The sequence below is a fragment of the Scomber scombrus genome, chromosome 5 (assembly GCF_963691925.1).
Source record: "Scomber scombrus chromosome 5, fScoSco1.1, whole genome shotgun sequence".
Taxonomy (NCBI): Eukaryota; Metazoa; Chordata; class Actinopteri; order Scombriformes; family Scombridae; genus Scomber; species Scomber scombrus.
Window position 1 is genome coordinate 25,193,948 of NC_084974.1, and position 12,565 is coordinate 25,206,512.

A 12,565-nucleotide genomic window follows, 5' to 3' on the forward strand; every position below is an offset into this window, starting at 1 on the left:
CAATTTGGAGGATTGTTTTTGATTTATGCCAGTTAGGAGATCATAAACGCCGTGAGGAAATGAGAGCATGTATGACGGATTCTGTGTCTCTGAAGCTCAGATATAAATGGATTTTAACGATGTTCCTTAGATGATAAAAGCAGGTTTGGACAATCTTAAGATGAATTTCAAAGACAGAAGATTAATGTTGTTGGAAAAGAGGCAAAGGGAGGATCTACATGTGTACTGTGAGAGCTAATGATCGGGATCTCTCTTTTACCTGGATTTAACTGAAGAAAGTTTGCAGACATCCAGTTTTACATACATACATAACAAAACACAACATTTAACCAAACAACAAAACAAACACTACAACATCTACATCTACATCTACTATTACATCAGACAATAAGTGGCTTAAATTAAACATTTCCTTTAACATTCAGGTCACAGTCCACACAGAGATCAGTAATTTCAATACAAAGAGAGGAGGGACTCGCTCTCCACAAGTTCATTAAAGAGTCACAGTTTCAAAAATAAAAAGAATGAATTTGATTCACTCTCAAACAATAGAAACCAATTTACATTTGAATGTACAAATAAAATAGCTGTTAAAACATATAACTATTGAAAGTATTTTTTATTACAGCCTTTAGTCCCTCTGGCAGGTTTTTAGGCACAAATTGTACAGGGAATGTGCTGTGAAAGTGTATACCTGTTTAATAAAGCTCTTTATAAAAATGGATTAGTAAAATAAAACATTACCAGTCTCAGGGAAGAAGATGGCAAACGCTGGGCTGTGGCTTCAACAAACACAAGGCTGATCCTCTCATTTTTCAATATGTAGTCTAAGGCAGGTCTGGCCTCGGAAAAAAACTTGATATCACATGAAGCTGAGTGAGAAATTTGGTGCAGGAGAAATAAGAGACAGGAGGTTAGCAAAAGCAACACATTTAAACACATAAAATGTATAAATATATATAAAAAAGGGGAAAGTTCAGGAGAAATAAAGACACCCAGTCTGCACAATGAGGCAAATAGTGGCTGGCAGAACAATACTTCCTCTTCTCTTCAAACTAATTTTTGTGCCAATGACTATGTTCTCCTGGCGTCTACAATCTACTTTGTTGGTTTGACTGGTAAAATGGGGAGAACGCTGTTTGGTATGGACACACAATATACTCTAGATGTTGATATATGTGGTTATACTATATCATCTAGCTACATCTGCACAGTGTGTGTTTAAAGGATGGAGTAAGAGCAAATCTGACCATAAAAAAAGAAACATGATAGATTTTAATTTCTTTTTTTAAGATAACAGAAATTTCTGTCACAAAGTAGCAGAAATTCCCCTTTGACAAAGCTCAACAATACACATTTAAAGCACACACCCACACAGTTAAAATTACAACTGATAAGGACAATATTTAGTTTGTTCAGGTTGATGATCGCAGAGGGAATAGAAGAGATTTCGTAGATGTTTTTCTGAGTCAGTAGGACTTTATAGTGTCGACCTGATGGCAGTAACTGGAAGAACTGGTGGAGGGGATGCGATGACTGACCATGTGTACAGTTCAGACAGGTGAATTTGAGGTGAACCTGTTATTGTGCTATAACCTGATTAGTTATGAGGGAGAATTTGATATTATGGTTGGTGGTGAGGGCGTTTTCAGTTAATGTGTGTGAAATAGATCTGATACAGGAGGAGCCCTGTTTGCTCTGCATGGCTCAAGGCTACCCTCAGCTGGTCAAACACGAGTACCAGAAATAAAAAAAAACATGGTTTACATTTAACCAAGCTTTTGTCTAAATACAGACAGTAAAAAAACAATCCAATTTCACAAATATTAAAAAATATAGAGAAGTGGGAAAAGTTTTCTTCCTGCATAAAATATAAAATATAACTCACAGCTTTAGATGGCACCTTTCATATAAGATGAAAGTTGGAACCAAAATCCTTATTAATGGTTAGTAAATAATAAGCCAACATTTTATGAATCATCTTTTGGGTTGTCAGGTTATGAAAATGATCTCTGGCTGTTTCAGCAATTATAGTAATTATAGTGCTTTACATTTTTACCTGTGTTCTTGATAGATAAAAACTCATCAATTAGCAACTTAATTTTTTACATTTGAAGACTTAGTGGATTATTAATGACTCAATTGTTTATTAAGGATTTACTAACATTTAGGACTGCTGATGTAATAACCAGCCAATGGGATTTGTCACAACTTAACAATATTATTATAAATTGATTATAACTTATCTATAAATCATGCGCACATGATTTATGAACCATTAATACATCCATTGGATACAACTAATAAATCTTTCATAAATGCTTTATTTCCATATATACGATAGCAAAATCAAATCAAGTTAGTTTTTCACGTAAACAAAACGAAACAAAACAAAATGATATAAACGCATATTCAGATTCATAAATAAGTGGTGAAGAAATTGCTTAAGTAAGATCCATTAGTAAAAGTAACAAAACCACAGTGTAAGAATACTCTAATACAAGCAAAACTCTTGCATTTAACTTATTTAACTATTTTAATTAATATAGAGCAATATTATTCACAAGATGTACTTTAAGTATCAGAGATTATACCCATTGTTTAAACGTGTCTGCTCTGGCTGAAATATTGTCATATATTACATTGTTACAATGTTAATAAGGTATTGATGAGCAGCATCTCAACTGATCAATGTGTTGGCAATGTTACCTTATTGTGTAGTTCAGTCCAATGGTTCCCAATATAGAGGCCCCTCCAAAGGTTCTCAAGAAAAATCTGAGGTATCTCAAGATGATTAATGGGGGAGGAAAGAAGGAGAAGAAACAAAGTTCTGTGACACAAATCTGTATTGGTTAAAAATCAAAAATCTAATCTTTATGGGGCAGCTTTGGGAGCGGCTGTCGCTCAGGAGGTAGAGCAGGTCGAACACTAATCGGAAGGTAGGTGGTTCAATCTGGCACCTTGTATGGAAGCATCTACCTTCAGTGTAACCTATGCATGTGTGTGTGAATGGATGAATGTTAACATGTACTGTCAAGTGCTTTGAGTGGTCGTTAGACTAGAAAAATGGTATATGAGTGCAGTCCATTTATTCTGTGAAACACTGTAAAATTTGACCTTTTTAAATTATGACAAATGAAACAATCTGAGAAGTGAAAAGGGGAAATCAGGCTTTAGTGGGACCGCTAACAACATATAAACATCTGAAACATGACAAAGGGCCCCAACCAAAGCCAGTGAGATTGCAAGAGGTTTTTTAGTGCTGTTTCTCTGCCCAATTCTAGTTTTAAGGGTGTATTTTTATTTTCTCTTTTATAGTAATTTTATTCCTGATTTTATTATTTTAAATTGACTAATGTATTACTTTCTTTTACATTGTTTGTCTGAAACTTCAAGTTGCTGCCTTTCTTAGCCCGGACACTCTTGCAAAAGAGATGTTTAATCTCAATGAGGTTTTCCTGCTAAGATAAAGTTCTAAAAACAAATCAGACTGTGCTGTTGCATGTTGTCACAAGCCAAGTTTGGGAACCACAGACTTCATTTTTCATGTATTGTATTAGAGACGTTCATGTAAAAGAATTAAAGGACAGGTGTCCATATGAAAAGTGAAAGAGGTTTTTCTCACTGTAAACATTCCTCCGGTTCATGCTTACTATTAAAAGGAAGTACAGAAAGTATAGTCATTTTGTGCAAAAATGTATTTAAAAGTTTATCTGACGCTTATATGAAGCTTCAGCAGTCAGAATTAGTCATATAAAGTGCTGCCACATTTACAGTCTATTTAGCACCAAATTCCCTCTTTGTGTTTCCCTGTTGAGCTGTGGCAGAAGTATAGTGACAAAAGAGGGATTTGGGCACTAAAAAGACTGTAACGTTTAAAGATATCTACTTGATTTGACTGAAGCTTCGCATTAGCTTGAGATAAACTTCTAAATACATTTTTGCACAGAAGGATGACTGTGGATTTTTTCCTCCATCACTTACATTGTAAATGCATTATGAAGGGATCTCCAAATGGTAAGATTGAACAGAATGATTCAGCAAGAAGACATATGTTAATGTTAGTTTAGGAACCTGACTAGGCTACATGTAGGGGAGTAAAATGTACAATATTTCCCTCTGAACTGTTGTAATGGATGTAGTCTATAAAGCAGCCTCAAAACTGAAGTAGCAACTTGAGTAGGCTCATGTATTGTACTGTAAACAGAAACTATGTCAACCCAGATAAATAAACATATAACAAAAAAGCATAATCAAAAAAATGTGTTCCTCCTATCATTACAGTACCTACATGTAGTAACTCAACGGGAGGCTTCTTGCTGAACAATGGGGGTTTATTTTATTCTTGACGAACACATTTTAATCTCTCTCAGTCACCACATTTCTTCACAGTCTTCAGTATAAACTATACTTCTTCTATCCTCTGTCGGACTCCCCAACAGGTAACAACTCTAGCCAACGCCACCTAGTGGACTGGCAGACATCTACATATTATGTCAATTACACAGTTACAACATCCCTTCCCCCTTAAGCATTTTCTATACATATCACAGGAACATTATAACTATTTAACTCTGTCCAATTGCCCACAACAGTGGTAATCAGTCTCTCTTAATGCAACTGAAAGTCTTTAAGGTAACTGGGCAACTTAGTTTCCCTTCTTGACTGTCTCCTTACTGGAGTTGTATTTGTAAGAGTTTTCTGTTCAGTCTCTGAGCTTTCAACAGCTTCTGTAGCTGCTGGCTCCTCCAACTTGTCACCCCTGAGTACCACCTGCTCAGCTTCCAGCCATGCTTCGTTTTTTTCGTTGGCCTGACTTAGCTGACTAGCAGCAGCTTGTTGGTTGTTGTTACATTCTTGTGGTCTCTGGTGGCGAGTGTGAATCTGATCCACATGTCTCCTCACTACTCTCCCATCCCCCAGCATCACTTTATAGGACACCGGTCCTGTCACCGACTCAATAATTCCCGGGATCCACTTGGGCCCTAGACTGAAGTTCTGGGTCAGCACTGAGTCTCCTGTTTTGAACCAGCGTTCTTTCGCCCTTTTGTTGTGATCATTTATCTGTCTTTCTTGTCTTTCCTTCACTTTCCTGCTCAGGTCTGGATGGATTGAATCGAGTGTGCAACGTAGCTTCCTTCCTAGAAGCAACTCTGCTGGGGATAGGCCTGTAGTGGTGTGAGGAGTAACTCTGTAGCTAAATAACACTCTGGCTACCTTAGCTGTGAGTGTGCCCTCTGGACATTTTTTCATCATTCTCTTGAATGTTTGTACCCCTCTCTCTGCTAACCCGTTACTGGCAGCGTGGTAGGGTGCAGAGGTCACATGACGGATACCATTTTTACTCAGAAAGTCTTTGAACTCTGTGCTGGTGAAACAAGTGCCATTATCAGACACCAACAACTCAGGCAGTCCATGATTACTGAAACTGGTACGCAGACACTCAATTGTAGTGGCTGAAGTGGCAGAGTTCACTGGATACACGTCCATCCATTTTGAATGTGCATCAATGAGCACAAAAAACATTTTTTCCATAAACGGTCCGGCATAATCTACATGGAGACGGCTCCACGGTTTGTCCGGCCACTCCCAGGGGTGTAATGGAGCTGGTGCAGGGATATTACGGTGCTCTTGACATGTTGTACAGCCCTTGACCATATCCTCCAACTCCTTGTCCAACTTTGGCCACCACACATAACTCCTAGCCAGTGCTTTCATTCTGGACACTCCTGGGTGGCACTGATGAAGTTGTCTCATAACGTTTTCTCGGCCTGGTTTTGGCACAATCACTCTCCAGCCCCATAACACACATCCATTCTGGATACTGAGTTCATGTTTCCTCACCTCATATGGGGCAAACTCCTCCCCTTTTAATTTTGCTGACCAGCCATTTTGTACCATCTCCCGCACCCTCAGGAGTACTGGATCTTTGTCTGTCCATGCTTTTACTTGATCAGCTGTCACCAGCGTGATGTCAGAGCTCTCCAGCATGAGAACCCTCTCTTCCAGCCTCTCAACTTCCGGTTCCTCCGGTAAAGGAAGGCGGCTCAGGGCATCTGCATTGCAGTGATACTTCCCTTCTTTATACACTATTGTATATTCATAGGCTCTCAAGGTTACCGCCCATCGTTGGATTCTGGGTGAGGCCATCTGTGGTACGGCTCGCATCTCACTGAAAAGTGACAGCAAGGGCTTGTGATCTGTCACTATTGTGAATTTCCGTCCATAAATGTACTTATGGAAACGTTTTATTCCAAACATCACTGCTAGTCCTTCCTTATCTAGTTGTGAATAGTTCTTCTCAGCTGCGTTCAATGTTCGTGAGGTGAATCCTATGGGTCTCTCCGTTCCATCTGGCATGTGATGGGACAGTACGGCACCTACTCCATAGGGTGATGCGTCACATGACAGCACAATGTCTTTCTCTGGGTCGTAATGAACAAGCACTTCAGCAGACTGCATCATTTCTTTTGATCTTTCAAAAGCAGCTTGTTGTGCCTCTCCCCACTGCCATTTTGTCTCTTTTTGTAACAGTTTGTGCACTGGGGCAAGGACAGTTGACAGATTTGGCAGAAACTTGTTATAATAGTTTAACAGTCCTAAGTATGCCTTCAACTCTGTTACATTTGAAGGTGTGGGTGCCTCTTTGATTGCTCGCACCTTCTCATGGACTGGGTGCAGCCCTGTTGCATCCACTTTATGACCCAGAAACATCACTTCCTCATTCATGAATAAGCACTTGGCCCTCTTTAGTCTGAGACCGGCTTCCTGTAGCCGTTTCAGCACCATGGCCAGAGTCTGCAGGTGCTCTTGGTCGTCTTTCCCTGTGAGGAGGATGTCATCCAGGAAGATGGTCACACGAGGAATGCCCTGCAGCAGTCCCTCCATGGTCCGTTGGAATATCGCTGGGCTTGATGAAACTCCAAAAGGTAGCACTCTGTATGTGAACAAACCTTTATGGGTATTTATGGTCACGTACTTCTTTGCTTCCTCTTCCAAGGGAATCTGGTGATAAGCGTGACTCAGATCTAATTTTGTGAATTTCTGTCCACCTGAAAGCGTGGCAAACAAGTCCTCAATTCTGGGAATCGGGTACTGTTCAAGCTTTGAGATCTGATTTACCGTCAGTTTGTAATCTCCGCACAGTCTTGCGGTGTCATCGGGTTTCAGCACTGGGACCACAGGCGCTGCCCACTCAGCATGTTTAACAGGTTCAATGATCCCTTGGGTGAGGAGACGGTTGAGCTCCTCCTCAACTCTTCCTCTCATAGCATATGGAACGGGCCGGGCTTTAAAAAACCTGGGGGCTGCTTCTTTGTCCACATATATTTTGGCTGGGGGGCCTTTGAATCTCCCGAGTTCATCTTTGAAAACCTCCCCATACTCCCCCAGTACCTCCTCCAATGTCACTTCTCCCAGATGGTGGATTTGGGATTCTGGTCTCCCCTGTACCTCCTCTGAGGTCTCTTCCTGGATGTGATGGACCTGGGGTTCTGATCTCCACTGTAAACCTAGCCTCCTAATCCAGTACCTGCCTACCAGACTGGGGCCTGAACCCGCTACAACTACCACAGGTAAGTCTTGTACTAGCCCTTTGTGCTGCACCTTAACCACAGCTGCTCCCAAGACTTTTACTCTATGGCCTGTGTATGTTCTGAGTCTCACTCGACATGGGCGTAACTTTGGTGCCTCCTTCCCCCCTAAGGTTTTGAACACCAAGTGGTTTATTACTGTTACCCCACACCCTGAGTCCATCTCAAACTGTGTGTCTGTCTCATTAACTGACAATGTCTCTACAAATGGCTCTTCTGCTGGTACATCAAGTTCATCTATTTTGTACAGTGTGAACATGACTTCATCTGTATCAACGCCATCTTTTTCATCTTTCCCCTGTCTGACATAATTTGCTCCCTGTGTTCTCCCCTGCTTTCCTGAGTGAACTCCACCCCCTCTAGCCTTTGAATTACTGGCTGGGCCTTTGAACCTACACACTTTCTGAATATGGCCAACTTTACCACACTTGTGACAGGTTTCTTTAATGAACCTACAGTCCCCAGCCCTGTGCTGCTCCCCTCCACACCTGTAGCAAACCTTATGCTGGTGCTGCTGCCTACTGGGGGTCTGCTTTGCTGACATTTTGTGCACTGTTTGAGGTGCCCTCAAGTGTGGCGGTGCAAACTCCAGAGAGTGTAAGTCCTTCACATCTTTGCTGGCTGTCTCAATTGCCTGTGCCAGCTTCAGTGCCTTGTCGAATGTCAAGTCCGGCTCTGACAACAGTCGGCGCTGTATGCGGTCATCTCCTATACCGCAGACCAGTCTGTCCCTTATCATCTCAGACAACTTGTCTCCGTAGTTGCAGTCTTGCGATAATTTCCTTAGCACAGCAACATATTCCATGACTGTTTCTCCATTCTTCCTGTTTCTGGAATTAAACTTGAAACGCTGCACAATCTCGCTGGGTTTAGGGTTGAAATGTTCCTTTAATAACTTGACCAGTTCATCAAATGTCTTGTCTCCTGGCTTGGCGGGACTGACTAAGTTCCTCATGAGGCTGTACGTCTGACTGCCCACTGAACTAAGTAATATAGCTTTCTGTCGACTTGCATCGTCGATCTCATTAGCTTCAAAAAAATGGTGGAGCACTTCACAATATTCCTCCCATGACTGGGTTTGGCAATCAAAAGGAGCGGTGCTTCCTACCATAGCCGCCGCCATGATTTTTCTTTTTTTTTCAAACTTTTTTCTTGGTTACAAAGTCCAGGTGGTATGCTAACTTAGCAACTTAGCAGGGAGTCTTACTCATTCGTCTTGATTCCCGCGAGGCATCCGCTGAAACTTTATCCTCGTCGCCATTTATGTAGTAACTCAACGGGAGGCTTCTTGCTGAACAATGGGGGTTTATTTTATTCTTGACGAACACATTTTAATCTCTCTCAGTCACCACATTTCTTCACAGTCTTCAGTATAAACTATACTTCTTCTATCCTCTGTCGGACTCCCCAACAGGTAACAACTCTAGCCAACGCCACCTAGTGGACTGGCAGACATCTACATATTATGTCAATTACACAGTTACAACACTACAGTATGAGCATATAAAGGAGGGTGAAGCTTGAAAAAGAAAAAAAACCCCACTGACATTAAGAAATCTCGCGAGATTACCACTGTAACGGAGAGCTGGGGCTTGGTCTTGAAGTTTTCGGATGCATCTGTAGATGAATCATAACAGCATCAAGATGTCGGGACGATCAGGCCGCGCTGAGACCCGAAGTCGGGCTAAAGATGACATTAAAAAGGTGCTGGCGGCCATCGAGAAAGTGCGCAAATGGTATGTAGGCTGTGTGGGGGAAAATATGGAGGGAAATGTGTTAGTATACCGCGGTCTGATATCTACTGCGTCGCTCAACAAACTTCAGTCGGAAAAGTTAGATGATTGACGGAGGTGTTGACCAATCCGCGCCCGTATTTGACAGAAGAGGCGGGGCTAGCTGAGTTTTTCCGCCGAGAGCTGTCAATATGGCCACAGCCTCACATGCTGAGCGATATTACACGACTGCTCTGTAGTCTCATCACAATGACACCCTACGGCCTTTTCCCAGCATCTGTACATGCTCGTGTAATGTACACAGCGGCACAAGTGTGCAGTATAGGATATTTGATAAGCTGCTATATCTGCTGAGTACAGAGAAGACATGATCCTGTATGCTGTATTGATACAGATTAAAGCAGATTATATTGTGTTACACCTGAACTGAGCTCCTGTCTAAAATGAGTCAAACTATTATCATCCCCAGGGAGAAGAAATGGGTGACAGTTGGGGACACATCCTTGCGCATATTCAAGTGGGTGCCAGTGACAGAAACAAAGCAGGTGGGGGTCTCTATCATGTAGACTTTTGTGAATCTCCATGGCTTTTAAAGAAAAAACAAGCAGTCTAATTTGAGCGTCCACTTTCTGTTATTAGATATATCGCACCAAATCCACAGGTGGAGATGTCAGAGGAATGAAAGATGTGGTCCTGGAAAACACTAACTCCTTACTGGATTTCACTGGTGAGTCTTGCAGTGGTGGAAGAAGAAATATGATTCTTTTCCTGAATTAAAGGACCAATACAGGCATGCAAAAACACTCCCTTACAAAAAGGAAGTATGATTCTTTTCCTGAATTAAAGGACCAATACAGGCATGCAAAAACACTCCCATAGTCGTCTATGAAAAATAATTTTATTGTCATTGATAGTAAGTATCATCAGCAAAATGTAGTTAAAGTATCTGCAGTAAAAGTACTTGTTTGGTCCCTCTGACTTATGTGTTATTATATATGACATAATTAGATTATTAATACTGAAGCATAAGTGTGTACGCAGCATACTATACTATGTAAGCAGGATACTATTGTAAGTTGTTACTATGTATGTTACCATTTTATATACAGTTAACTAGTTTAGTCCAGTGGTTCCCATCCTAGGGGTCAGGCCCCTCCAAAGGGTCGCCAGATAATCTGAGGGGTCGTGAGATGATTAATAGGAGAAGCGAAGATGAGGAGAAATTCTAAATTCTGATACATACATTAGTTTTCAGTTTTTTTAACCATTAATTTTTGGTGAAATATTGGATCATTTGAACATTTATTGAAATGAAACCCTAACCCTAATAACTCATAGACATCTGAAATGTGACCCTGCCTGCATGCTGCTTATTGTAAGAGATCAAAAGCCAAAAAGGTTGGAAACCACTGGTTTCATCTATAGCAGTATGTTGTATTTTAAAAGCTTGTTATATTATCTCTTGTGTCGAATCTTCATGTGAAAAGTAACTAAAGCTGTCAAATGAATGGAGTGGAGTAGAAAGCACAATATTTCCCTCTGAAATGTAGCAGTGGAAAGATAAAGTAGCATTAAATGGAAACACTCAAGTAAAGTATTTCAAATTTGTAGTTAAGTACAGTACTTGAGTAAATGTAGAAGAAGCCAAAAGACACAATATCTCATGACCGAACTCATTCAAGAGTCGAAGCTATAATCTGATGTTCAGTAGAACTCCTGTGTCCTTCACTTCAGATGAAAACAGCAACCAGAGCTTTCTGTCGGACGTTTACCAGTCCAAGATGGACAACAGCAGCAGCACCTCCAGCTCGCAGCAGGTCAGCCCTCCACATGCCTCGAGCCTCCGAACTGAAGACTCTCAGCCACCAATGCTAGGCCAGGAAAGTGTGGATGGTATGTGGATGGTCCTGTCAAGCATATTTTAACTCAATGTGTCACATTATTCCTATTAATTGAAAGAAGTAAACATAATAGATGTTCGTGCATATAATATTATTACTCCTGGTCATCAGGTAATCACAGTCCCAGCTTTAATCACCAAGCAAGCCAACAAATAAAACATAACTTTAGGGATTTATTCACTCAGTTTGCTGTATATAATTGATAATAATGGTTATAAACAAGAAACACAAAGCAGTTTACATATCTATCATTTTGTGTTGTATTCCTTCACTGTCTAAGCTGAATGAATGAGAATATAACACCCTGACTCCCTCGTGAATGCAGAACCAGTACACTCTGGACAGGAAGGAGCCGATGAGCCTCCCACTCTGATCAAGGAGGACCTTCTTTCATCAGGAGCTGCCAGTCGGAGCACCCCAGACACTCAGGTTCACTTTCTGAAAATGATCTAAAGACAGACTACAACACGTTGATATTAAATAAAAATCATATTTGTCTTAAGTACATGAAGTATAAATGAATCAAAATGAACTATGCTCATATTTAATGTAAGTGAACTGTCTAAATGTTTACTCTCATTTAACAGGAAGAACTGGATGAATCAGGAGCTCCTCCTTTAAAGAAGATTTGCACAGGAGAAAATGCTGTTCTGAGATAGCTTATTTATAATCGCTTTCTCAAAATGCACACAAAACTTGTCCTCAGTTGTTGTCAAATTAGCTACGCTTTCAAAATTATTCTAAGATTCTCTTGTCTTAAATACGCAAATATTACTCATTGCATTTCAGCAAATGACAAAAATAAGCATTTACTGCTAAATCTTTCTTTGTTTGTTTAAATGCATGTTTGCAAATTCTATCACTTTTGTTTTTTTTAAAGTTTTACAGGACATTTTGAAAAGTTGTTAAATGTGTAGCTTTATGCAGATCGATGTTTAGATGTGCCATTATATAAAAAATTGGATGCCCTTTCTGGAGCAGATCTTGTTTTAGCTTATCTCATGCAAGAATAAAATGCTTTTTTTATATTTATAATATAATTTGCCCATGTTTATAACTGAAGATGTTTTGTAAATCATAATAAATGCTATTTTCCATTTCAATTCAGTGATTCTGCATTGTTGGATATCTATTCTTCAGCATAATATCTTGAGGCAAAATCACTGTCATGTCACATTCAATTTCTACACTTAGCATTTCTTGGTCTGTAGCGCAGTCTATATTCCCTTCCTACAGTCAATATTTTATTTCAATCTTTATATTCCATTTCAAAACTACTATTTTCCATTCTGTAAATAGATTTTAAATGTTTCATTAGATGTTGGTAATACTTTGTTTA

The 12,565-nt window shown here is 40.2% G+C and overlaps 3 protein-coding genes across 3 annotated transcripts in view; 1 reads left to right on the top strand and 2 right to left on the bottom strand.

Moving 5' to 3' along the window:
* hip1 (huntingtin interacting protein 1) overlaps nt 1-762 on the bottom strand; it is a 44,003-nt gene extending 43,241 nt beyond the window's left edge. Inside the window, exon 1 of the mRNA XM_062418808.1 lies at nt 745-762. The gene's annotated coding sequence lies outside the window, so the exon portion shown is untranslated. The remainder of the gene's footprint in view (nt 1-744) is intronic.
* Nucleotides 763-4,611: 3,849 nt separating this feature from the next.
* On the bottom strand, nt 4,612-8,715 carry LOC133981020 (uncharacterized protein K02A2.6-like). Its single transcript, XM_062419907.1, has one exon. It carries the CDS (start codon nt 8,713-8,715, stop codon nt 4,612-4,614), a length of 4,104 nt encoding a protein of 1,367 aa, XP_062275891.1.
* Nucleotides 8,716-9,184: 469 nt separating this feature from the next.
* Nucleotides 9,185-12,329, top strand: bcl7bb (BAF chromatin remodeling complex subunit BCL7B b). The gene is made up of 6 exons (XM_062419216.1): nt 9,185-9,328; nt 9,795-9,870; nt 9,965-10,052; nt 11,060-11,218; nt 11,552-11,655; nt 11,814-12,329. The coding sequence occupies exons 1-6, from the start codon at nt 9,216-9,218 to the stop codon at nt 11,883-11,885; spliced, it is 612 nt and encodes a 203-aa protein (XP_062275200.1). The 5' UTR covers nt 9,185-9,215; the 3' UTR covers nt 11,886-12,329.
* The last annotated feature ends 236 nt before the right edge of the window (nt 12,330-12,565 follow it).

What these genes read in the sequence shown, in the direction of transcription:
- LOC133981020 (XM_062419907.1), bottom strand. Translation starts at nt 8,715, where the DNA reads ATGGCGGCGGCTATGGTAGGAAGCACCGCTCCTTTTGATTGCCAAACC.
- bcl7bb (XM_062419216.1), top strand. Translation starts at nt 9,216, where the DNA reads ATGAATCATAACAGCATCAAGATGTCGGGACGATCAGGCCGCGCTGAG. An exon ending in CTCCTTACTGGATTTCACTG is followed by an intron (nt 10,053 to 11,059) that starts GTGAGTCTTGCA and finishes CCTTCACTTCAG; the next exon opens with ATGAAAACAGCAACCAGAGC. An exon ending in AGGCCAGGAAAGTGTGGATG is followed by an intron (nt 11,219 to 11,551) that starts GTATGTGGATGG and finishes TCGTGAATGCAG; the next exon opens with AACCAGTACACTCTGGACAG.